The sequence below is a fragment of the Carcharhinus amblyrhynchos genome, chromosome 12, assembly GCF_965287045.1.
Source record: "Carcharhinus amblyrhynchos chromosome 12, sCarAmb.v2.hapA, whole genome shotgun sequence".
Classification (NCBI taxonomy): Eukaryota; Metazoa; Chordata; class Chondrichthyes; order Carcharhiniformes; family Carcharhinidae; genus Carcharhinus; species Carcharhinus amblyrhynchos.
The window spans coordinates 87718039-87744697 of NC_137335.1; the positions used below are offsets into that span (position 1 = coordinate 87718039).

The 26659-nt window shown below is 55.6% G+C and overlaps 1 protein-coding gene across 7 annotated transcripts in view; it reads left to right on the forward strand.

Annotated features, from left to right (window-relative positions):
- Window positions 1–2426: 2426 nt before the first annotated feature.
- The window catches only part of ncoa1 (nuclear receptor coactivator 1), a 120844-nt gene continuing 96611 nt past the window's right edge, over window positions 2427–26659 (forward strand). For 2 of the 7 annotated variants that reach the window (XM_080200894.1, XM_080200893.1), the window contains exons 1-2: window positions 2434–2524; window positions 15459–16113. Coding sequence is in view for 1 of the 7 variants with exons in the window: in XM_080200893.1 (XP_080057019.1) it covers window positions 16104–16113 (10 nt within the window). In the remaining 6 variants the exon portion in view is untranslated. Of the gene's footprint in view, window positions 2525–15458; window positions 16114–25525; window positions 25797–26659 lie in introns of those variants that run through there. The other 5 variants (XM_080200896.1, XM_080200895.1, XM_080200897.1 and 2 more) reach the window with 4 other exon arrangements.

Below are 26659 nucleotides of genomic sequence, written 5' to 3' on the forward strand. Positions count from 1 at the left end.
ATGGGTTCAATTCCAGTGATGTAGACCTGGTGTTGTGAGACTTCTTACTTCAATTCCCATACCAGCTGAAGTTATTCATGAAGGCTTACCTTCTCAACCTGACCCTGAGGTGAGGTGACCCGCAGCTTAAATCACTACCAGTCAGCTCTTCACCTCAAAGGGGAGAACAGCCTATGATCTTCTGGGACAATGGTGTTACTTACATTTTAATCTTACACTTGTGTATATTTGTTAAGCTAAGGCCTTTTAGCTAAGGTCAAGTGTGGTATCGATTCTTTGCTTCTTGGCCTTTTGGGTAAGATCAAGTGTCAGATCAAACCCAAGCTGGGATGTGATGCCTTTTCTTGTCACCTTTGATGTTGTTTGTCTCTCTGGTGGGTACCATGAATTGGATTCAAGTTGAATTTGATTTTTGGAGCAAACAAGGGATAGTTTTGAGTCTGCCTGGTCCACTCTGAGTGTTGGCTTTATAACTTTAAGAATGGAGTAAACATTTTTTAAGAAGAAAATAAGTATTTTGTTAGATTTCAATTTTTAATGTTCAGTAACATCAATTGCGACTGTAACAGCAGCATCCCCTCGTGCTGGAGGAGTGGGTGGCAGTGCACCCAGCAGTGGGAGAGCTGGGACGGCTCGGTGGCACGTCCCCCCGTCAGTGGAAAGAATGGGCAGCAGCGTCTGCTGGTAGTGGAAGGCATGATGTGGGTATGCCGGCGTTGGACTGGCGTAAACACAGTAAAAAGTCTGACAACACCAGGTTTTAGTCCAACCTATTTATTTGATAATATTCTCACTAGCTTTCGAGGGGACAGCCTCTTCGTCAGGTGAATGGAGAGTTCTGGCCTCAGACAGAGCATATAAAGCACAGACAGTTTAGAGATTACTGATTAAAATGCGAATCCTTACACCTAACCTGCTGTTCAAGACCTGAAGTGGCTGACAATGTGAGTGGTAGGAGCACTGATCACAGTTTAAAGAGATGTGTATTGTCTCCAGACAGTACAGTAAGTGAGGTTTTGCAAACCCAGGCAAGTCACGGGGGTTACAGATAGTGCGACATGAACCCAAGATCCCTGTTGAGACCGTCCTCATGTGTGCGGAACTTGGCTATCAGTCTCTGCTCAGCGACTCTGCGCTGTCGTGTGTCGTGAAGGCCGCCTTGGAGAATGCTCCTACCACTCACATTGTCAGCCACTTCAGGTCTTGAACAGCAGGTTAGGTGTAAGGATTCGCATTTTAATCAGTAATCTCTAAACTGTCTGTGCTTTATATGCTCTGTCTGAGGCCAGAACTCTCCATTCACCTGACGAAGAGGCTGTCCCCTCGAAAGCTAGTGAGAATATTATCAAATAAATAGGTTGGACTAAAACCTGGTGTTGTCAGACTTTTTACGGTAGTGGAAGGAGCAGCTAACAGTGTCCCCAGTGGTGGGAGGATTAGGCAACAATGTCTATTGGCAGTGGGAGGAGCAGTCTGCAGCACCCCCTGGTAGTGGGAGGAGCATGCTGCAGTGCCCTCGGGCGATGGGCGGAGCGTGCTGCAGCGCCCTCGGGCGATGGGCGGAGCGTGCTGCAGCGCCCTCGGGCGATGGGCGGAGCGTGCTGCAGCGCCTCGGGCGATGGGCGGAGCGTGCTGCAGCGCCCTCGGGCGATGGGCGGAGCGTGCTGCAGCGCCCTCGGGCGATGGGCGGAGCGTGCTGCAGCGCCCTCGGGCGATGGGCGGAGCGTGCTGCTGCTGTTCCCCCAGATAAAAAGTCTGACAACACCAGGTTTTAGTCCAACCGATTTATTTGATAGTAAACTCACAAGCTTTCGAGGGAACTCCCTCTTCGTCAGGTGAGTGGAGAACTCTCCATTCGGTCCAAATCGGTTGAACTAAAGCCTGGCGTTGTCAGACTTTTTACTGTGTTGACCCCAGTCCAACGCCGGCATCTCCACATCATTACAGCTCCCCCCCACCCCCCCCGGCAATGGTGGCAGCAGCACGCTGCAGTGCCTCCTGGTGGTGGGAGGAGCAGTGTGCAGCACTTTCGGGCGGTGGGAGGAGCAGGCTGCAGCATCCCGTGGCGGTGGGAGCAGCACGCTACAGTGCCTCCTGGAGGTGGGCGGAGCAGTGAGCAGTGCCCGAGAAGTGGGAGAAGCTGGCTGCAGCACCATCGGGCGGTGGGAGGAGCAGGCTGCAGCACCATCGGGCGGTGGGAGGAGCAGGCTGCAGCGCCCCCGGGCGGCGTGAGGAGCAGGCTGCAGTGCCCTCTGGCAGTGGGAGGAGCAGGCTGCAGCGCCCCCTGGCAGTGGGAGGAACAGTCTGCAGCGGCCCCCTAGTGGGAGGCGCAGTCTGTAGTGCCCCCCGGTGGCGGGAGGGGCAGGCAGCAGTGCCCCCTGGCGGTGGGAGGAGCAGGCCGCAGTGCCCCTGGCGGTAGATGGTGGAATCGCGGAAGGTAAATACACTAAAATGCGGTAAAGCGGTTGTGGCGTTGATGATTGAAGTGAGACCACGGGATCGAGTTAATCTCCCAGCCGATTCGGTGAGTGACAGGGCTGGAGGGTTTGGGCTTTTTGAGAGCGATTGTTCCTCAGCTCCAACACAATGGCCAGAGTCTCAGCCAGATTCCCGTCCCGCTCACTAACCCCTTCCCACAAACAGCCCAAACTCCCCCCTCCCCTCCCCCCATCCCTCCCCCCCTCCCCCCTCCTCCCCCCCATGCTCCCCCCTCCCCTCCCCCCCATGCTCCCTCCCCTCCCCTCCCCCCCATGCTCCCTCCCCTCCCATGCTCCCCCTCACCCCCCCCTCCCCTCACCCCCCCTCCCCTCCACTCCCATGCTCCCCCCTCCCCCCTCACCCCCCCCTCCCCTCTCACCCCCCCTCCCCTCCCCCTCCCCTCCCCTCCCCCCTCCCCCCATGCCTCCCCCCCTCCCCCCCTCCCCCCATGCCTCCCCTCCCCCCCTCCCCCCATGCCTCCCCTCCCCCCCTCCCCCCATGCCTCCCCTCCCCCCCTCCCCCCATGCCTCCCCTCCCCCCCTCCCCCCATGCCTCCCCTCCCCCCCTCCCCCCATGCCTCCCCTCCCCCCTCCCCCCATGCCTCCCCTCCCCCCTCCCCCCATGCCTCCCCTCCCCCTCCCCCCCATGCCTCGCCTCCCCCCTCCCCCCATGCCTCGCCTCCCCCCCTCCCCCCATGCCTCGCCTCCCCCCCTCCCCCCATGCCTCGCCTCCCCCCCTCCCCCCATGCCTCGCCTCCCCCCTCCCCCCATGCCTCGCCTCCCCCCCTCCCCCCATGCCTCGCCTCCCCCCCTCCCCCCATGCCTCGCCTCCCCCCCTCCCCCCATGCCTCCCCTCCCCCCTCCCCCCATGCCTCCCCTCCCCCCTCCCCCCATGCCTCCCCTCCCCCCCTCCCCCCATGCCTCCCCCCCATGCCTCCCCTCCCCCCTCCCCCCCATGCCTCCCCTCCCCCCTCCCCCCCATGCCTCCCCTCCCCCCCCATGCCTCCCCTCCCCCTCCCCCCCCATGCCTCCCCTCCCCCCCTCCCCCCCCATGCCTCCCCTCCCCCCCTCCCCCCCATGCCTCCCCTCCCCCCCTCCCCCCATGCCTCCCCTCCCCCCTCCCCCCCATGCCTCCCCTCCCCCCCTCCCCCCATGCCTCCCCTCCCCCCCTCCCCCCTCCCCTCCCCCTCCCCTCCCCCCTCCCCCCATGCCTCCCCTCCCCCCTCACCTCCCCTCCCCCCTCCCCCCTCCCCCCCTCCCCCATGCCTCCCCATGCCTCCCCATGCCTCCCCCCTCCCCCATGCCTCCCCCCCTCCCCCATGCCTCCCCCCCTCCCCCATGCCTCCCCATGCCTCCCCCATGCCTCCCCCTCCCCCCCCCCTCCCCCCTCCCCCCTCCCCCCCTCCCCCATGCCTCCCCCCCTCCCCCATGCCTCCCCCATGCTTCCCCCTCCCCCCCTCCCCTCCCCCCTCCCCCCTCCCCCCTCCCCCCCTCCCCCCCTCCCCCATGCCTCCCCCCCCTCCCCCATGCCTCCCCCCCTCCCCCATGCCTCCCCCTCCCCCCCTCCCCCATGCCTCCCCTCCCCCCCTCCCCCCTCCCCCCCTCCCCCATGCCTCCCCTCCCCCCTCCCCCATGCCTCCCCTCCCCCCCTCCCCCATGCCTCCCCTCCCCCCCTCCCCCATGCCTCCCCTCCCCCCCCCTCCCCCATGCCTCCCCTCCCCCCCCTCCCCCCCTCCCCATGCCTCCCCTCCCCCCCCTCCCCCATGCCTCCCCTCCCCCCCCTCCCCCATGCCTCCCCTCCCCCCCTCCCCCATGCCTCCCCTCCCCCCCTCCCCCATGCCTCCCCTCCCCCCCCTCCCCCATGCCTCCCCTCCCCCCCCTCCCCCATGCCTCCCCTCCCCCCCCTCCCCCCCTCCCCCCCTCCCCCCCTCCCCCCTCCCCCATGCCTCCCCTCCCCCCCTCCCCATGCCTCCCCTCCCCCCCCTCCCCCATGCCTCCCCTCCCCCCCCTCCCCCATGCCTCCCCTCCCCCCCCTCCCCCCATGCCTCCCCTCCCCCCCCTCCCCCATGCCTCCCCTCCCCCCCCTCCCCCATGCCTCCCCTCCCCCCCCTCCCCCATGCCTCCCCTCCCCCCCCTCCCCATGCCTCCCCTCCCCCCCTCCCCCATGCCTCCCCTCCCCCCCCTCCCCCATGCCTCCCCTCCCCCCCCTCCCCCATGCCTCCCCTCCCCCCCTCCCCCATGCCTCCCTCCCCCCCTCCCCCATGCCTCCCCTCCCCCCCCTCCCCCATGCCTCCCCTCCCCCCCCTCCCCCATGCCTCCCCTCCCCCCCCTCCCCCATGCCTCCCCTCCCCCCCTCCCCCATGCCTCCCCTCCCCCCTCCCCCATGCCTCCCCTCCCCCCCTCCCCCATGCCTCCCCTCCCCCCCCTCCCCCATGCCTCCCCTCCCCCCCCTCCCCATGCCTCCCCTCGCCCCCCTCCCCCATGCCTCCCCTCGCCCCCCTCCCCCATGCCTCCCCTCCCCCCCTCCCCCATGCCTCCCCTCCCCCACCTCCCCCATGCCTCCCCCTCCCCCCCCCATGCCTCCCCTCCCCCCTCCCCCATGCCTCCCCTCCCCCATGCCTCCCTTCCCCCCCCCTCCCCCATGCCGCCCCTCCCCCCACTCCCCCATGCCTCCCCTCCCCCCCCTCCCCCATGCCTCCCCTCCCCCCCTCCCCCATGCCTCCCCTCCCCCCCCCCCATGCCTCCCCTCCCCCCCCTCCCTCATGCCTCCCCTCCCCCCCCTCCCCCATGCCTCCCCTCCCCCCCCTCCCCCATGCCTCCCCTCCCCCCCTCCCCCATGCCTCCCCTCCCCCCCTCCCCCATGCCTCCCCTCCCCCCCTCCCCCATGCCTCCCCTCCCCCCCTCCCCCATGCCTCCCCTCCCCCCCCTCCCCCATGCCTCCCCTCCCCCCCCCTCCCCCATGCCTCCCCTCCCCCCCTCCCCCATGCCTCCCCTCCCCCCCCTCCCCCATGCCTCCCCTCCCCCCCTCCCCATGCCTCCCCTCCCCCCATCCCCCATGCCTCCCCTCCCCCCCTCCCCCATGCCTCCCCTCCCCCCTCCCCCATGCCTCCCCTCCCCCCCTCCCCCATGCCTCCCCTCCCTCCCCCCCTCCCCCATGCCTCCCCTTCCCCCCCTCCCCCATGCCTCCCCTTCCCCCCCTCCCCCATGCCTCCCCTTCCCCCCCTCCCCCATGCCTCCCCTTCCCCCCCTCCCCCATGCCTCCCCTTCCCCCCCTCCCCCATGCCTCCCCTCCCCCCCTCCCCCATGCCTCCCCTCCCCTCCCCCCCTCCCCCATGCCTCCCCTCCCCTCCCCCCCCTCCCCATGCCTCCCCTCCCCTCCCCCCCCTCCCCCATGCCTCCCCTTCCCCCCTCCCCCATGCCTCCCCTTCCCCCCCTCCCCCATGCCTCCCTTCCCCCTCCCCCATGCCTCCCCTTCCCCCCTCCCCCATGCCTCCCCTTCCCCCCTCCCCCATGCCTCCCCTTCCCCCTCCCCCATGCCTCCCCTTCCCCCCTCCCCCATGCCTCCCCTCCCCTCCCCTTCCCCCCTTCCCCCCCCTCCCCCATGCCTCCCCTCCCCCCCATGCCACCCCTCCCCCCCATGCCTCCCCTCCCCCCCCCATGCCTCCCCTCCCCCCCCATGCCTCCCCTCCCCCCCCATGCCTCCCCTCCCCCCCCATGCCTCCCCTCCCCCCTCCCCATGCCTCCCCTCCCCCCTCCCCATGCCTCCCCTCCCCCCTCCCCATGCCTCCCCTCCCCCCTCCCCATGCCTCCCCTCCCCCCTCCCCATGCCTCCCCTCCCCCCTCCCCCATGCCTCCCCTCCCCCCTCCCCCATGCCTCCCCTCCCCCCTCCCCCATGCCTCCCCTCCCCCCTCCCCCATGCCTCCCCTCCCCCCTCCCCCATGCCTCCCCTCCCACCCTCCCCCCTCCCCCCTCCCCCATGCCTCCCCCCTCCCCCTCCCCCATGCCTCCCCCCTCCCCCATGCCTCCCCCATGCCTCCCCTCCCCCCTCCCCCATGCCTCCCCTCCCCCCTCCCCCATGCCTCCCCTCCCCCCTCCCCCATGCCTCCCCTCCCCCCCTCCCCCATGCCTCCCCTCCCCCCCTCCCCCATGCCTCCCCTCCCCCCTCCCCCATGCCTCCCCCCTCCCCCTCCCCCCCTCCCCCCTCCCCCATGCCTCCCCTCCCCCCCTCCCCCATGCCTCCCCTCCCCCCCTCCCCCATGCCTCCCCTCCCCCCCTCCCCCATGCCTCCCCTCCCCCCCTCCCCATGCCTCCCCTCCCCCCCTCCCCCATGCCTCCCCTCCCCCCCTCCCCATGCCTCCCCTCCCCCCTCCCCCATGCCTTCCCTCCCCCCTCCCCCATGCCTCCCCTCCCCCCCTCCCCCATGCCTCCCCCTCCCCCCCTCCCCCATGCCTCCCCCTCCCCCATGCCTCCCCTCCCCCCCTCCCCCATGCCTCCCCTCCCCCCCTCCCCCATGCCTCCCCTCCCCCCCTCCCCCATGCCTCCCCTCCCCCCCTCCCCCATGCCTCCCCTCCCCCCCTCCCCCATGCCTCCCCTCCCCCCCTCCCCCATGCCTCCCCTCCCCCCTCCCCCATGCCTCCCCTCCCCCCCTCCCCCATGCCTCCCCTCCCCCCTCCCCCATGCCTCCCCTCCCCCCTCCCCCATGCCTCCCTCCCCCCTCCCCCATGCCTCCCCTCCCCCCCTCCCCCATCCTCCCCCCTCCCCCCCTCCCCCCTCCCTCCCCCTCCCCCCTCCCCCCTCCCCCCCTCCCCCTCCCCCATGCCTCCCCTCCCCCCTCCCCATGCCTCCCCTCCCCCCTCCCCCCTCCCCCCTCCCCCCTGCCTCCCCTCCCCCTCCCCCCTGCCTCCCCTCCCCCCCTCCCCCCTGCCTCCCCTCCGCCCCTCCCCCATGCCTCCCCTCCCCCCCTCCCCCATGCCTCCCCTCCCCCCCTCCCCCATGCCTCCCCTCCCCCCCTCCCCCATGCCTCCCCTCCCCCCCTCCCCCATGCCTCCCCTCCCCCCCGCCCCCATGCCTCCCCTCCCCCCCTCCCCCATGCCTCCCCTCCCCCCCTCCCCCATGCCTCCCCTCCCCCCCTCCCCCCTCCCCCATGCCTCCCCCATGCCTCCCCTCCCCCCCCTCCCCCATGCCTCCCCCCCTCCCCCATGCCTCCCCTCCCCCCTCCCCCCTCCCCCATGCCTCCCCTCCCCCCCCTCCCCCATGCCTCCCCTGCCCCCCCTCCCCCATGCCTCCCCTCCCCCCCCTCCCCCATGCCTCCCCTCCCCCCCCTCCCCCATGCCTCCCCTCCCCCCCCTCCCCCATGCCTCCCCTCCCCCCCTCCCCCATGCCTCCCCTCCCCCCCTCCCCCATGCCTCCCCTCCCCCCCATGCCACCCCTCCCCCCCATGCCACCCCTCCCCCCCTCCCCCATGCCTCCCCCCCTCCCCCATGCCTCCCCTCCCCCCTCCCCCCCTCCCCCATGCCTCCCCTCCCCCCCCTCCCCCATGCCTCCCCTGCCCCCCCTCCCCCATGCCTCCCCTCCCCCCCCTCCCCCATGCCTCCCCTCCCCCCCCTCCCCCATGCCTCCCCTCCCCCCCCTCCCCCATGCCTCCCCTCCCCCCCCTCCCCCATGCCTCCCCTCCCCCCCTCCCCCATGCCTCCCCTCCCCCCCTCCCCCATGCCTCCCCTCCCCCCCTCCCCCATGCCTCCCCTCCCCCCCATGCCACCCCTCCCCCCCTCCCCCATGCCTCCCCCCCTCCCCCATGCCTCCCCCCCTCCCCCATGCCTCCCCCCCTCCCCCATGCCTCCCCCCCTCCCCCATGCCTCCCCCCTCCCCCATGCCTCCCCCCTCCCCCATGCCTCCCCCCTCCCCCATGCCTCCCCCCCTCTCCCATGCCTCCCCCCTCCCCCATGCCTCCCCCCCTCCCCCATGCCTCCCCCCTCCCCCATGCCTCCCCCCTCCCCCATGCCTCCCCCCTCCCCCATGCCTCCCCCCCTCCCCCATGCCTCCCCCCTCCCCCATGCCTCCCCCCCTCCCCCATGCCTCCCCTCCCCCCCCTCCCCCCTCCCCCCATGCCTCCCCTCCCCCCCATGCCTCCCCTCCCCCCCATGCCTCCCCTCCCCCCCATGCCTCCCCTCCCCCCCCTCCCCCATGCCTCCCCTCCCCCCCTCCCCCATGCCTTCCCTCCCCCCCCCATGCCTCCCCTCCCCCCCCCATGCCTCCCCTCCCCCCCCATGCCTCCCCTCCCCCCCCATGCCTCCCCTCCCCCCCCATGCCTCCCCTCCCCCCCCATGCCTCCCCTCCCCCCCCCCCGCCTCCCCTCCCCCCCCCATGCCTCCCCTCCCCCCCCCCATGCCTCCCCTCCCCCCCCCATGCCTCCCTCCCCCCCCCATGCCTCCCTCCCCCCCCCATGCCTCCCCTCCCCCCCCCATGCCTCCCCTCCCCCCCCCATGCCTCCCCTCCCCCCCCCCATGCCTCCCCTCCCCCCCCCATGCCTCCCCTCCCCCCCCCCATGCCTCCCCTCCCCCCCCCCATGCCTCCCCTCCCCCCCCCATGCCTCCCCTCCCCCCCCCATGCCTCCCCTCCCCCCCCATGCCTCCCCTCCCCCCCCCATGCCTCCCCTCCCCCCCCATGCCTCCCCTCCCCCCCCCATGCCTCCCCTCCCCCCCCCATGCCTCCCCTCCCCCCCCCATGCCTCCCCTCCCCCCCCCATGCCTCCCCTCCCCCCCCCATGCCTCCCCTCCCCCCCCCATGCCTCCCCTCCCCCCCCCATGCCTCCCCTCCCCCCCCATGCCTCCCCTCCCCCCCCCATGCCTCCCCTCCCCCCCCCATGCCTCCCCTCCCCCCCCCATGCCTCCCCTCCCCCCCCATGCCTCCCCTCCCCCCCCATGCCTCCCCTCCCCCCCCCATGCCTCCCCTCCCCCCCCCATGCCTCCCCTCCCCCCCCATGCCTCCCCTCCCCCCCCCATGCCTCCCCTCCCCCCCCATGCCTCCCCTCCCCCCCTCCCCCATGCCTCCCCTCCCCCCCTCCCCCATGCCTCCCCTCCCCCCTCCCCCATGCCTCCCCTCCCCCCCTCCCCCATGCCTCCCCTCCCCCCCTCCCCCTCCCCCCTCCCCCATGCCTCCCCCATGCCTCCCCCCTCCCCCATGCCTCCCCCATGCCTCCCCCCTCCCCCCCTCCCCCATGCCTCCCCTCCCCCCTCCCCCCCTCCCCCCTGCCTCCCCTCCTCCCCTCCCCCTGCCTCCCCTCCCCCCTCCCCCCTGCCTCCCCTCCCCCCCTCCCCCCTGCCTCCCCTCCCCCCCTCCCCCCTGCCTCCCCTCCCCCCTCCCCCCTGCCTCCCCTCCCCCCCTCCCCCCTGCCTCCCCTCCCCCCCTCCCCCCTGCCTCCCCTCCCCCCCTCCCCCCTGCCTCCCCTCCCCCCCTCCCCCCTGCCTCCCCTCCCCCCCTCCCCCCTGCCTCCCCTCCCCCCCTCCCCCATGCCTCCCCTCCCCCCCTCCCCCATGCCTCCCCCTCCCCCCCTCCCCCATGCCTCCCCTCCCCCCTCCCCCATGCCTCCCCTCCCCCCCTCCCCCATGCCTCCCCTCCCCCCCTCCCCCATGCCTCCCCTCCCCCCTCCCCCCCTCCCCCATGCCTCCCCTCCTCCCCTCCCCCATGCCTCCCCTCCCCCATGCCTCCCCTCCCCATGCCTCCCCTCCCCCATGCCTCCCCTCCCCCATGCCTCCCCTCCCCCATGCCTCCCCTCCCCCATGCCTCCCCTCCCCCATGCCTCCCCTCCCCCATGCCTCCCCTCCCCCATGCCTCCCCTCCCCCATGCCTCCCCCCCCCCATGCCTCCCCCCCCCCATGCCTCCCCTCCCCCATGCCTCCCCTCCCCCATGCCTCCCCCATGCCTCCCCTCCCCCTCCCCTCCCCCTCCCCTCCTCCTCCCCCTCCTCCCCCTCCCCCTCCCCTCCCCTCCCCTCCCCTCCCCTCCCCTCCCTGTCTTAACTCAGCCATTCCTTATGTTTAAAAAGAGACCCCTAGTTGTACATTATCCAACAAGAAGAACCATCCACCCTGTCAATTCCCTTCAGCATCTTCAAGGTTTTGATCAAGGCGGCCCTTACTCTTCGAAACTCTAGCAGATACAAACCTAATCTCTCCCAGCTTTCCTCATAAAACAACCTGCCCATTCCTGGTTGTAATGGAGTAAACCTCTGAACTGCTTCTATTACATTTACATTTCTCATTGTGTAATGAAGGAGACCAGTACTGTACGCAATACTCCGGATGTGATCTCAGTGATGCTCTGTACCCTCCAGGTGTGACCAAACATCAACTCCTGCTTTTGTTATCAATTCCCCCGTACAATAAACAATCATATTTTACTACCTTTTCTGATTGCTTGCTGTACCTATATAATAGCTTTTTGTGATTTAAGCACCAGGATACCCTGATTCCTCTGCACTTTAAAGCTTTGTACTCTCTTCCTATTTAGATAATAAGCTTTTTTATTTCTCCTGCTAAAATCAACAATTTCATATTTTTCCACATTATACTCCATTTGCTAGATTTTTTTTCCATTCACTTAAGCTATCCGTATCCTACCTATTTTACTGTCCTACCTATTTTTGTTGCATCAATAAATTTACCGGTCGTCCCTTTGCCCAAGCCATATATATATCTGTGTATATATGTATATGTAAAACGTTGAGGCCCCAGCACCGATCCTTGTAGCACACCACTTGTCACATTCTGCTAATCAGAAAATGTCCCATTTATGCCAACTCTCTGTTCCTTGTTAGCTAACCAATCTTCAATCCAGGCCAATTGTTATGATGACCATGAGGGCCACAACGGATCATCAATAGGTTGATTGGCTGTGCTAAAAAAATTGTCCTTAGTGTCCTGAGATGCGTGGGTTAGAGAGATTAGTGGGTAAATATGTAGGGATTGGGGGTAGGGCTTAGGTGGGATTGTGGTCGGGGCAGACTTGATGGGCGGAATGGCCTCTCTCTCTACTGTTGGGATTCTATAAATCAATAGATCTTTGTTTCCACATTTCTACCCATGGGCTTGGTGGGATTTGAGCTGCCTTATTGAGTGAGTGGAGGCTCATCCAATGGGAAGCAATCAGCAGGGGTTTTTAAGCCAGTAACTACCCAGACTGATGTTATAAATCTCAGGGTGAAGACTACCTGACTGTAAGCCACAGGAGTGGCCTTTTCCTTTGGCGCACAACAAAGTGTGTTGATGACACACACTCACACACACCCACCCACCCACACACACAGCCCCCCCCCCCCACCCTGCCCCGGATACCAGCCTCATGTCAAGAATTTCTCTGGTACAGAAAAATCATGATTCCTCTCTTTGGAAAACCCATGTCCTATGACACTAGTGGGAAAGACTGGGCCCAGTACGCTGAGCACATTCATTATTTCATCTGTGCTAATGACATTGAAGGAGCCAAAAAATAACAGTGCTAACAGAATGCGAGGCTCTGACTTTGTGTGATAAGAAGTCTGACCTTTGGATAAGAAGGATGCTCATGACTCAAAAACCCTTAATGAACTTGTAGACCTGGCAAAAAAAACCCCAGTGACAAAAAAACCTGAAGCCCCCTGTAATTCTGCCGAGATATCACTTCAATGTGACTGGGACCACTGCCACTGAGTTTCTGGCTAGGTCGTGGAAACTAGCTGGACGCTGTAAATTTGGACTGCCTCTTAATGAAATATTGTAGGATAGATTGGTAAGTGGTATAAATGACCTAACCATCCAAAAGAAGCTGTAGGCAGAACCCATTAACTTAAAAATGCCTTTGAGGATAGCCTTGAGAATGCAGAGAAAGTGGCTCAGGAACTTCTAGAGGCATCTGGCAGCAATGCCTTCCAACTAGATGAGGGACCTCATGCAACCGGTCTCCAATGGAGAGTGATTGTGTCAATATAGGAACCCTAACGTCACCACCAGATAGTCAATGAAAGACAGTGACAATCCTAAGAATATATTAGAGAACGTACTCCAGAGCGGTCTAGCTGCCTGTTAATGGATTACTACAGGCACTGTCAAAGGACACAGCCACAACAAAGTTCCAGGACAGGGAAACGCATGCTGCCAAGGAAGAAGGACGAGGCCAGTACCTGAGTGTACAGGCAGGTATGCCCTCTGCAATACAACTGAATCATATTGTAACAGTGAATGTTGTCCTGATAATAGTAGAATTCATAGTGAATGGCCATCCCTTGAAGATGGAAATGGGCGTTGGAGCTGCAGTCTCCGTTATTGGAGAACTAACTGAAAAGTCGGGCGTCCAGTTCCTGAGATTGGAAAATATGAAGGTTGGATTAGCCACCTACACAGCAAAACCTTTACAAATAAAAGGTACCACTGTGGCCCTACTGATTTATAGGCAGCAATCAGCATGTCTCCCACTCATTGTTACATCAGGGCACAGGCCGAGCCTTATGGGGAGAGATTGGTTCCAGCAGATTCGATTCAATTTGTTGGTGATCTTTAGGCTAGGCTTGCGGGGACTGTACCAGGTTATCAGTAGATGTCCTGGAGTTTTTCAGAAGGGCTTGGGGAAAATAGAAGGAGTCAAGGCCAAGATCCACATTGACCCTGACATTACATCTATGTAGTTCAGAGCAACGCTAGTCCTTTCCTCTATGCTGGAGAAGGTGAACTAGGGTGCCTTGAAAACTTGAATATAATAACACGTGCAGTTTGCATAATGGGCCGTACCTATATCCCTGATCTTAAACCTGACAAATCAGTTCATAGAATCCCTACAGTGCAGAAGGAAGCTAATCAGCCCATCAAGTCTGCACTTAACTGTGTCCACCCTGTGTCCTATCCCTGTAATCCCATGCATTTTATCCCACTGATCGCCCAATCTAAGGGGCACTTTAGCATAGCCAATTCACCTAACTCGCACACCTTTGGACTTTTGGACAGTTTGTCTTTGCAAGGACTATAAACTGATGGTCAGTTGGGCCTCCAAACGTAATCGGTGCCCTATTCCCTGAATGGAAGATCTGTATGCCATGTTAACAGGTGGGAAAATGTTCTCCAAGTTGGACATGAGCCACAACTATCTCCAGCTTGAATTGGTTAAGTCCTTCTGGAAATATATGACAATCAGTACACCTAAAGGACTCTACGAGCATGCCCATTTGCATTTTGGGATTCTGCCAGCACGTGCCATCTTCCAAAGATTTATGGAAAGCGTCCTTCAAGGGCTACCTAAAGTAGCAGTATATTTAAATGACTCCTTGGATACGGGGGTTTCAGAACAAACACTAGGCCAACCTAGAAGCAACCTTGCAGCGATTTTCCAGAATGGATGTTCACTTGAAGAAGGAGAAATACAGTTTCCAGGTGGCTGAAGTATTTAGGCTACTCAATAGATGGCAATGGGGTACATCCAGTACAGGATAAAGTAAAGGCCATCAAGCAGGCACCAAGGCCAAGGAACATCATGGAGTTAAAATCCTTCCTGTGATTAGTCAATTATTATGGAAAATTTATTCCAAATTTGGCTTCCATCTTGACCGCCTTGCGTGCCCTGTGATGAAAATACCACAGATGGTCTTGGGAAGATCAGCAGACAAAGGCTTTTTCTACAGTTAAATGTCAGTTACTGTCATTCAACTTACATTCATCCATTTCGACCCTAAGCAACAGCGCCCAGTATTAACGGGACTACGTAGTATCAGAAATGAAGGTGCTGGCTAGGTGTTATTGTGAGCACTGCTGCCTCACAGCACCAGGAACCTTAGTATGGAGGGTCTTAGCTATGAGGAGAGATTGGGTAAACTGGGGTTGTTCTCCCTGGAAAGACGGAGATTGAAGGGAGACCTAATAGAGGTGTATAAAATTATGAGGGGTATGGGTAGGGTGAACAGTGGAAAGCTTTTTCCCAGGTCGGAGGTGACAATCACGAGGGGTCACAGGCTCAAGGTGAGGCGGGGGGGGGCAAGGTTTAACTCAGATATCAGAGGGACGTATTTTACACAGAGGGTGGTGGGGGCCTGGAATGCACTGCCAAGCAGGGTGGTGGAGGCGGACACGCTGGAGTCGTTTAAGACTTATCTGGATAGTCACATGAGCAGACTGGGAATGGAGGGATACAAATGAATGGTCTAGTTGGACCAATGAGCGGCACAGACTTGGAGGGCCGAAGGGCCTGTTTCCTGTGCTGTATTGTTCTTTGTTCTTGTTCTTTGATTCCAGGCTTGGGTCACCATCTGTGTGGAGTCTGCATGTTCTCCCCGTGTCTGCGTAGGTTTCCTTTGGATGCTCCGGTTTCCTCCCACAGACTGAAAGATGTGCTGGTTAGACATTGGCTGTGCGAAATTCTCTCAATGTACCCGAACAGGCACCGGAGTGTGGCCACTAGGGGATTTTTACAGTAACTTTATTGCAGTGTTAATGTAAGCCTACTTGTAACACTAATAAATAAAAAAATGCCAGTGGCCTGGTCTTGACTCTGATAACACAGACTTGTTGAAGCAACTTGTGCCAGCAAAATGAAAATTTCCCATTCTTATGCTCCCTGCACCCATGGGAGTGACCTGGCAGGTGATGGTTGTGCGTACATGTGGATTTTGCAGGTCTCTGTGGGTTCTATGTTTTGAACAATGGTGGATGCACACTCCAGTTGGCTGGAGGTGCACTGCATCAGCTCCAGGACTTCTCCAGCTGCAATTGAGAAATTGCAGCAAAGCTTCAGCAGACATGGAATACCGGAAGTCCTGGTTACCAATAACAGCATGGCCTTTACTAGTGGTGATTTTTATAACTTTGTGATCTCCAATAGTATATGATGCATCCAGACTGCACCTTATCATTTGTCATTAAATGGTCTGGCAGAATGGTGGTTCAAACCTTCAAAAATGATGTAAAGAAACAACTGGCAGCATCCATGGAGACTAAACTGGCACAATATTTGTTTGATTACAGGACCACACTGCACACCTCAACAGGTGTTACTCCAGCAGAGCTGTTGATGGGACGATAGCTTCTTACCAGATTGAGCCTATTATTTACAAACTTGATGGGGACGGTGGACTTCTGACAGGAAAACCAAAAAAGAAACTACAATCCTGTGAGGACAGAAATAACATTTGCAATGGATAAGCTGGTTCATGTAAGGATCTTTTTGGGGAGATCTCACATGGGTCCCTGGAATCATCATGGAGAAAACAGGACCAGTATCTTGCAAGGTCAACTTTCAGGGTAAAACCTTGAAGCACATAGACCATCACAGGACCAGGGTGTCCTTGCCTGAGCTACCCCATCAACGGCTATGGAAATAACTACTGCCAATGCCAGGCCTCAGCTTGTAGTTGACTGTACGTTAGCCCCTCCAAACAGCAAAAGTATGGACTTGGAGATGGAATGTGAAGAAGTGGGCCTCTGGACTGAAGTGGAACTGAGGAGAATCCTGCTTCAGTAACCCTGTGATGATCTCTCCAAAAGAGAAGGTCCCTTGTTCGGTTTACACGCCTGACCCAGTCCTGCCTTCAATAGACGTCTGCAAAAGTGACAGAACAGACCCCCTCACAGTGGGGGTGCTTGGAGAGACATAGACCTAAGGGGTTAGGGATGTTACGAGGTAAAGCATTTAGGACTGAGATGTATTAGGGACTAGATGAAAAATCCCAAGGTATATTGTGAAGTTAGACAGATTCCAACTATTTTTATTTTTGGAAGTTATGTGAGTATAAAGTGTTTCACTCTGTGTCTGATTCTATTGACACACTCGGAAGCTTTTTTAAAATAAACTTTAGTTAACAATACAGTTTAACTATTACGAGTGAATTAGCTTAACTTTTACCAGTTGAAATATTTAAACATGACAAGATACAATTCTTAACTGTTAATCTCTTTCAATTAGTTCCAATTTAAGCAACATTCCTCATAGACTTAAACTCCTCTTCAGTATCAGTTATCAAACAACATGGGCTTACATGCTTTTACTTGTTAACAGTCCTAGAGTCTTTTAATACTTCTGGATAGAGAGAGAGAGAGACAAGTGGGGGTCAATTTTCCCATTCCACTCACCACACGAACCGTAGTGGGTGAGGGGTATACCAGGGAAATACTCATTGACCTCAGGTGGGATTTTCAGGTTTTCGGGCAAGCATGGCGAGAAAATACTGCCCTTGTTTTCTGACAAGGGCAGTATTTCTGTCCCAAACAGCAGCCTCCAGAGAGAAATAGAGAAAGACACCTTTTACTTCTTTCAGAACCACGCAGAAAACTTAACTTCTGCCATTAGCACATAGCGTCATAGAGATTTACAGCGTGGAAACAAGCCCTTCGGCCCAACTCATCCATACGACCTTTTTTTTAAACCCAGAAGCTTAGTCCCAATTGCCCGCATTGGCCCATATCCCTCTATTACCATCTTACATATGTATCTGTCTAAACGTTTTTTTAAAAAACAAAATTGTACCCATCTCTACTATTACAGTGAAACTCCAATTTTATGTGCCCCGATTTAGCTCGAATTCGGATACAATCATTGGATTTTTTTTTCACTCTTCCTGGGGAACTGAAAAGTTTTTGGTTACTGCAATCTATTTCTGAAGTGAAAATAATCTGCCTTAGAAAGAAATTGTGGACAGAAAACACTTGCTTCCCCCCCTTGCCCAGTTCAGATAAAAGGGGGTTCTCACTTAGAAAAAAAACTACATTAGACAGTTGTTCGAAAGAGGAGGTATTCACAGTTAATGGACCATGAAAGTTTGTGTAAATAAACATCTCCACTGCCTGTTTGAAACTACCCTGGACCTGCCAATCAAAAGCTTTGTAAAGTTAATGAAGTGTATAGTGATTGTATAAACAAATAGAGCTCTGACGGACACCGAGATCGTCCGTAATGTAACTATAGCACTTTGATTTAGTGTGACCCCGCTTTCTTCGTGATAACGTTTTATGGACCCCAACCATCGTGTTATAATCAGGTCTCACTGTACTTCTGGCAGCTTGTTTCAGGCACTCACCACCCTCTGTGTGAAAAAATTGCCCCTCTGGACACTTTTGTATCTCACCCCTCTCACCTTAAACCTATGCTCTCTAGTTTTAGACTCCCCTATCTTTGGGAAAAGATATTGACTATCTCGCTGATCTGTGCCCCTCATTATTTAATAGACCTCTATAAGATCACCTCTTAGCATTCTGTGCTCCAGAGAAAAAAGTCTGGAACAAGCTGCCAGAAGTACAGTGCAGTCTATCCGGCCTCTCCTTATAACTCAAACCATCAGGTCCTGGTAACATCCTAATAATCGGTCTCTTACCAATCAACCTAATCAAACCCTATACTGAAACCCCAGGGTAAAACCAAAAATAAATAAAACTGCATTAATTCACATTAAAACAAACAGTCCATTGGTTAAAATCAGTTATTCAATGGAGCTGCCGAGTGCAGACAAATTGGCACCGTGTTTACAGAACTGAATTCTAAACATATCCCACACAAGAAACATGACGTAAATGCATTTCTAAAAGACACAGTATCATCAGGGATGAGGAGTAATTTCTTCACCTAGAGAATGGTAAGCCTGTGGGATTCTCTACCACAGAAAGCAGTTGAAGGCAAAACATTGTTTTCAAGAAGGAGTTAAAATAAAGAATAGTACAGCACAGGAACAGGCCCTTTAGCCTGCGTCCATCATGTTGTCCTATTTAGACCAACCGCCTGTGCTCTTCTATTCTCTGCCAGCTAAGTCTTAAATGTCACTAATGTATTTGCCTCAACCACCTTGTGTGGCAGTGCATTCCAGGCCCCCACTGAAAAAACCTTGCCCCGCACATCTCCACTGAACCTTCCCCCTTACCTTGAACTTGCACCCATTGTAATTGTGTTTCTGCCCTGGGAGAAAGCTTCCAACTGTTTACCTGTTCTACATCCCATATAATTTTATAAACTTCTATCAAGTCACCTCTCAGCCTCTGTCTTTCCAGGGAGAACAATGCCAGTTTATTCAATCTCTCCTCATAGCGAATACCCTCCATACCAGGCAACATCCTGGTAAACCTTTTCTGAACTATATCCAGAGCCTCCATGTTCTTCTGGTAGTGTGGCGACCAGAACTGGATGCAGTATTCCAAATATAGCCAAACCAGTGTTTCATATAACAATCATAATTTGCCAACTTTTATACTTGATGCCTCATCCGATGAAAGCAAGCATGCCATATGCTTTCTTCACCACTTTTTCCACCTGTGCTGCTACTTTTAAGGGTCTGTGGATCTGTACTGCCAAATCTCTAAGGCTGTCTATGCTCCTGATGGTTTTGCCATTTATTTGATAGCTCCCACCTGATTTGGATCCATTAAAATGCAACATCTATGATATAACTTTTAGGGCTACAGGGATCAAAGGATATGGAGGGAAGATAGGATCAGACTGTTGAGTTGGATGATTAGCCATGTTCGTAATGAATAGTGAAGAAAGCCTGAAGGACTGAATACCTAATCCTCCTATTCACTATGTTTCTATGGCCTTTTGGCCCATCAGGTCGGAAGGTAAATGAAACATTGATGTTTATTGCAAGGGAAATGGAATAGAAAAGTAGGAATGTTTCACTGCAGCTATACCAACCCTTGGTGTAACTTCATCTGGAGAGGTGTGTACAGTTTGGCCTTCATCATTTGAAAAAGTATATATTTGCATTAGAAGTAGTTCAGAAAAAGTTCATTTGACAGTCCTGGGATAAGGGGCTTTTCCTGTGAAGGTAGGTTGAACAATTTGTGCCTATACGAACTAGAGTTTAGAAGAACGAGAAGTGATCTTGTTGAAACATAAATGATCCCAAGGGGACTTTATTAGAATGGATACCGTGAGAATGTTGCAAACATACAAATTAGGAGCAGGAGGAGGCCACTCAGCTGCTCATGCCTGCTTCACCATTCAATAAGGTTATGGCTGATCTGATTACAACCTCAACCCCACATTCTTGCTCACCCCCGATAACTTTTCACCCCTTTTAATCAAGAATCTATCTAGCTGTGCTTTAACAATATTCAAAGACACTGCTTCCACTGCCTTTTGAGGAAGAGAGTTCCAAAGATTCAACTGTCTGAGTGAGAAAAATTCTTACCTCTGTCTTAAATGAGCGACCTCATATTTTCAAATAGTGACTCTGAGTTCTAGATTCTCTGACAAGAGGAAACATCTTCTCTACATCCACCCTGTCAATAACCGGCACGGTAGCACAGTGTTTAGCACTGCTGCTTCACAGCTCCAGGGACCTGGGTTCGATTCCCGGCTCGGGTCACTGTCTTGTGGAGTTTGCACATTCTCCTCGTGTCAGCATGGGTTTCCTCTGGGTGCTCTGGTTTCCTCCCACAATCCAAAGATGTGCGGGTTAGGTTGATTGGCCATGTTAAAATTGCCCCTTAGTGTCCAGGGATGCGTAGGTTAGAGGGATTAGTGGGTATAATCTGTAGGGATATGGGGGTAGGGCCTGGGTGGGATTGTGTTTGGTGCAGACTCGATGGGCCTGTTTCTGCACTGTAGGTTCTATGATTTTTATGAACCCTCAGGATCTTAAAGTTTTGATCAAGTCGCCTCTTACTCTTCTATACTCCAGTAGATTCAAATCCATCGTCTTAATCTTTCCTCATAAGACAACCTGCCATTCATGGTACTTTTCTATTTGTGTCACTAGTTTATCTGCTTTGCAGTGGAGACTTTGGGCATTCTGATACAGAGGCTTTAAATTTATTCTTTACTAGTATCCACTGCATAGACCTTAATCACGGATGTACTATTGTAAACTCTCTGTCCCATTCTGTCCCACTGTGGCTCAGTCAAAGAAGACAGAGGATAGCAGTGGAAGGGTGATTTTTTGAATGGAGTGCTGTGACAAGTGGTGTTCCTCAGGGATCAGTGCTGGGATCTTTGCTGTTTGTAATATATATAAATGATTTGGAGGAAAATGTAACTGGTTTGATTAGTAAGTTTGTGGATGATACAAAGGTTGGTGGATTTGCGGATAGCGATGAGGACCATCAGCGGATACAGCTGGATATCGAACAGTTGGGGACTTGGGCAGAGAGATGGCAGATGACGTTTAATCTGGACAAATGTGAGGTAATGCATTTTGGAAGGTCTAATACAGATAGGAAATATTCAGTAAATGGCAGAACCCTTAAGTGTATGGATAGGCAGAGGGATCTGGGTGTACAGGTACACAGGTCACAAAGTGGCAATGCAGGTGGAGAAGGCAGTCAAGAAGGCATATGGCATGCTTACCTTCATCGTCCGGGGCATTGAGTTTAAAAATTGGCAAGTCATGTTGCAGCTTTATAGAACCTTAGGCTGCACTTGGAATATAGTGTTTAATCCTGGTTGCCACACTACCAGAAGGATGTGGAGGCTTTGGAGAGGGTACAGAAAAGATTTACCAGGATGTTGCCTGGTATGGAGGGCATTAGCTGTAAGAAGAGGCTGGAGGAACTTGGTTTGTTCTCACTGGAACGACGGAGATTGAGGGGTGACCTGATAGAAGTCTACAAGATTTGAATGGCATGAACAGAGTGGATAGTCAGAAACTTTTTTCCATGATGGAAGAGTCAATTACTTGGGGGCACAGGTTTAAGGTGTGAGGGGTAAGGTTTAAAGGAGATGTACGAGGCAGATTTTGTTGTCAGGGGAGGCAGTGGAAGCAGATACGATAGTGAATTTTAAAGGACGTCTTGACAAATACATGAATAGGATGGGAATAGAGGAATATGGTTCCCGGAAGGTTAGAGGGTTTTAGTTAAGTGGGGTAGTAAAGACAGTGCAGGCTTGGAGGGCTGAAGGGCCACATTCCTGCGCTGTAATTTTCTTTGTTCTTTGTTTACTCGTCTTGCCTTTACCCACATCGCCACACTGTCCTATAGTCTCAACTGTTTTCTCAGGATTCCTAAATCTAACTTCATCCAAACAACTTTGTCCCACTCTGTTAGTTTAAAGCCCTACTCATGATCCTAGCCATATGATTTGCCAGGACACTGGTCCCAGCTGGTTTAACTGGAGCTAATCCTATTGATGCCATTTTGAAATACCTTCTTTTCACATGTTTAATTCTCTATTCTCCTTTACCCAGCATGAATTGGCACATGGATCAGGTAACAATCCAGAGATTATCACCTTTAACTCCTTTCAGAATATCATTTCTGATTCTATCTGTGTCATTGGTCCCTGTGTGAATCATATCAACTGGATCCTCCCACTGACACTTCAAGTTCCTCTCCAGCTGTGAGGTGATGTCCTTGACACCAGGCAGACAACACAACACAACCTTCAGAGCTCCTGGTCATGGCTGCACTGAACAGTCTTGATCCACCTGACTGTACTGTCTTCTGTCATGACTGCATTCCTCTTCACTCCTCCCCATCCTTCACTATGTAGCCATGGTCAGGCTGCTCATCACCTTGCAGTCCTTCTCCCCATTCGCACAAGTAACCAGCACCTTGTACCTGTTGGTTAAAGTCAAGGTCTGAGGCTCCTCCGTCACTACATGCTGAATCTTTTGCAGTTTAACTTAAACAAAGGGCTGCGACTGCTCCTGGAACAAAGTAACCAGGAAACTGTGCAATGCTTGCAGCTCAGATTCCAGCTCAGCAGCTCTTGCCAAAGTTGCTCACGGTGCAGACATTCATCACAGACATGGCTGTCCTGAATTGCAATGCAGATTTCCACACATTGCACACTGTCTTACTTTGTCTAATATTATTTATTAGTCATTTCATTCACAGAATCATAGAATCTGCAGTACAGAGACAGGCCCTTTGGCCCCAACTGGTCCACGCTGACCTAAATGCCCATTTATAAAGAACACAAGAACATAAGAAATGGGAGCAGGAGTAGGCCATCTAGCCCTTCGAGCCTGCCCCACCATTCAATAAGATCATGGCTGATCTGTCGTGGCTCAGTTCCACATTCCCGCCCTCTCCCCATAACCCTTAATCCCCTCGCTCATCAAAAACCCATCAATCCGCGTCTTAAAAATTTTTAGTGAGGCAGCCTCCACCACTTCAACGGGCAGAGAATTCCAGAGGTTCACCACCCTTTGGGTGAAGAAGTTCCTCCTCAACTCCGTTCTAAACCGTCCCCCCTTTATCTTGAGGCTGTACCCCCAAGTCCTGCTGTCATTTCTGAGCGGGAAGAGTCTTTCCACCTCTATCCTATCCATCCCATTCATCATCTTATACGTCTCAATGAGATCTCCTCTCATTCTTCTAAACTCTAACGAGTACAAGCCTAGTTTATTCAGCCTCTCCTCATAGTTCAACCCCCTCAACTCCGGTATCAGCCTAGTAAACCTCCTCTGCACTCCCTCCAAGGCCAAAATGTCCTTGCGTAAGTGCGGCGACCAAAACTGCACATAGTACTCCAGCTGCGGCCTCACCAATGCCCTATACAGCTGCAGCAAGACCTCCCTACTTTTATATTCAATCCCCCTCGCTATGAAGGCCAGCATCCCATTCGCCTTCCTGACCACCTGCTGCACCTGCAGGCTGGGTTTTTGCGACTCATGCACAAGGACCCCGAGGTCCCTCTGCATCGTCGCCTGCTGCAGTTTTTCGCCACGTAAGTAATAGTCCTTCCTACCATTATTCCTAACAAAGTGGACCACCTCGCACTTGCCAACATTAAATTCCATTTTATACTAACCCCTTTTGCCTGTATTTGGCCCATATCCCTCTAAACCTCTATCCGTGTGTCTGACCAAATGCCTTTTAAATAATGTCAATGTCCCTGCATCAACATTTCCTCTGGCAAGTCATGGGTAGATAGGTTTTTGGAAGGCAAGGGAATTAAGGGTTATGGGGAGAAAGCGGGAAAGTGGAACTGAGCCACTTCAGATCAGCCATGATCTTATTGACTGGCGGGGCAGGCTTGAAAGGCTAGATGGCCTACTCCTGCTCCTACTTCTTATGTTCTTATTAACTCATTCCACATTCGTACCGCCGTCTGTAAAAAAAAAGTTGCTCCTCAGGTTCCCATTAATTCTTTCCCCTCTTAACTTAAAACCTATGCCCTCTAGTTCTCTATTGTCCAACCCTGGGAAAGAAACTGAGTGCATTCACCCTATCCATGCCTATCATGATGTTTATACACCTCTATAAGATCACCCCTCAGTCTCCTACACTCCAAAGAAAAAAGTCCTCGCCTGTCCAGTCACTCCATATAGCTCAGTCCCCTGCATCCTGGTAACATCCTTGTGAATCTTTTCTGTATTCTTTCCAATTTAATAATATATTTCCTATGGCAGGGCGACCAAAACGGAACACAATACTCCAGGTGCGACCTCACCAACGCCCCGTACAACTGCAACATAACTTCCCAACTTCTATACTCAATTCCCTGACTGATGAAGGCCAGCATGCCAAAAGCCTTCTTCACTGCCCTATCTACCTTTGACTCCATCTTTAGAAAACCATGTACCTGAACTCCAAGGTCCCTGTGTTCCATGATACTCCCTAAGGTCTTACCATTCACCATGGAATTCCTACCTTGATTTGACTTCCCAAAATGCAATACTTCACACTTAACTTTATTGAACTCTATTTGCCATTTCTCGGCCCACTTCCCCAGCTGATTAAGATCCTGCTGCAATTTTTGATAACTTTCCTCACTGTCTACAATCCCACCTATTTTAGTGTCGTCAGCAAACTTACTGATCGTGCCTAGTACATTCTCATCCAAATCATTGATATAGATAAAAGACAGCAATGGGCCCAGCACTGACCCCTGAAGCACACCATTAACCGCAGGCCTCCAGTCTGACAAGCATCCAAGCATCCTTCCATCATTACCTTCTGCTTCCTACCATCAAGCCAATTGCATATCCAATTTGCCAGCTCTCCCTGGATTCCATGTGATCTAACCTTCCAGAGCAGTCTACCATGTGGAACTTTATCAAAGGCCTTACTGAAGTCCATATACACTATGTCTACCACCCTGCCCTCATCAACCTTCCTGGTCACTTCATCAAAAAACTCTAACAAATTTGTAAGGCATGATCTCCCATGTACAAAGCTGTACTGACTACTCCTGATCAAACCCTGTCTTTCCAACTGCCTGTATATCTTAGCCGTTAGAATCCTGTCTAGTAACTGATCCACCATAGATGTTAGGCTTACTGCTCTGTGATTCCCAGGTTTCTCTTTATAGCCCTTCTTAAAGAAGGACACAACATTTGCTACCCTCCAGTCTTCTGGTAGTTCACCTGTGGCTAATGATGGCTTAGTTAGCTAAAGTAACAGCAGGTTCCTAGCTTATAGACAAAAGATGGCACAGCAGCTTCTGGAGGTTGGAAAACTAGAATAAAAAGCGGCACTAGCCAGCACACTGCTGCTCTTCCCTTATCTCCTCACACTGAATTCCTGACTCACAAAGCACTACTCCTGGATCACTCTCTGCTTCCCCATACACGGAGTCTGAGCTGTGGCTGATCCCAAGGGCAGAGTGTTGGCATCCTCAGGATAGAATGCAGGGTTTGGGATGTCAGGTGTCAGTGTTGGGGTTTCCTTAACTGACTTTTGACCATCTCCAGTTTGCATCGCTCCACATTTGGTGGCCCTAAGCTCAAAATGCCCTTGTTAAACCCCTCTGCCTCATTCTCTTTAAGACACCCTGTAAAAAGCCACATCTTCGACCAAACTTTTGTTCACTGAAATAATTTGGCTTTTACAGCACCCTGTGAAACACCTGGAGATGTTTTATTACATTAGAGGTGCTATATAAATACAAGTTATTGTTAAAACCTTGAACCTATAACAACTGTACATCGTCATTGAGCTCAACCATTCAGTGCAGGGATGGGGAGGGAAGGCAGTAGATGAAAGGGAACTTTAATGAGGGGTTATGGAGAGGCTTTGAGGTGTGTCAGAATCCAATATACAGCTTCCTTGGTTGAGAAGAGAGGGGAAGTATGTTTGGTGCTTAAGAGTCATCAGTGGAGGGTTGTGAGATGGTTACAGTGCACCCATTTGCTGTTCCGGAGTGGTAGAGGCTTGGGCCTGTTCCCCCAGCTGGGGCCTCTGAGTGTTGGTGCCTGTGGCTGGGTGTGTGCTGCAAGCAGCTGCTGACTGCGCTGCTGAGTGCTCAGATACTCTGGGCTAGACAGTGTGAAAACAGCAAGCACCCTGTGCCTGGTCATGTTGTGAGCTCTTGACAGCAGGGTGAGGGTTTAACTTCAGACAGCGACAGAGAGAGAGAGAGACACCGAGAGAGGGAGTTGAACATAGAAAGGGAAGTAGACACGCACGCACTCCAGTTGCTGGGGTAATGAGGTAAGTGTGTACCTTGTGTTAGCCTTTCTGTGTGCGTGTGCGTGTGTGTGTGTGTGTGTGTGTGTGTGTGTGTGTGTGTGTGTATGTGTGTGTGTGTGCGCGCGCCCGTGTGCTCATGTTTGCCTGTGAGTGTGTCTGTGCCTGTGTGTGTCAGTCTGTGTCTGTCAGTGTGTGTGTGTCTCTGGGTCTATATCTATCCATGTCCTTGCATGTGTCTGTTGGTCAGCCTGTGAGTTGACCTACCTGTGTGTCAGTTTGATTTTTTAAAAATCTGTCATGGGATATAGGCATCACTGGCTAGATCAGCGTTTATTGCCCATCTTGAATTGTCCTTGAGAAGTTGATGGTGAGCTGCCTTGTTGAGCTGCTGTGGTACGGTGTGGTGTAGGTACACCCAAAGTTCTGTTAGAGAGGGAGTCGTAAGATTTTGACCAGCAACAGTGAGGGGACTGTGATATATTTCCAAGTCAAGGTGGTGAGTGACTTGGAGGGGAACTTGCAGGTGGTGGTGTTCACCTGCATCTGCTGCCCTTGTCCTTATCAGTGGCAGAGGTCACGAGTTTGGCAAGTGCTGTTGAAGGAGCCTTGGTGAGTTCTTGCAGTTCACCACCATTCCCGGCTAGATGTGACAAGACTGCAGAGCTTAAATCTGATCCATTGGTTGGGGAATTGCTCAGCTCTGCCCAACAATTGCTGCTTATGCTGTTTGACACGCAAGTGGTATTGTAGCTTCACCAGGGTTGACACCTCATTTTTAGGTATGCCTGATTTGATTTGTTATTGTCACGTATTAAGATATAGTGAAAAGTATTGTTTCTTGCGTGCTATAGAGACCAAGTGTACCGTTCATAGAGAAGGAAACG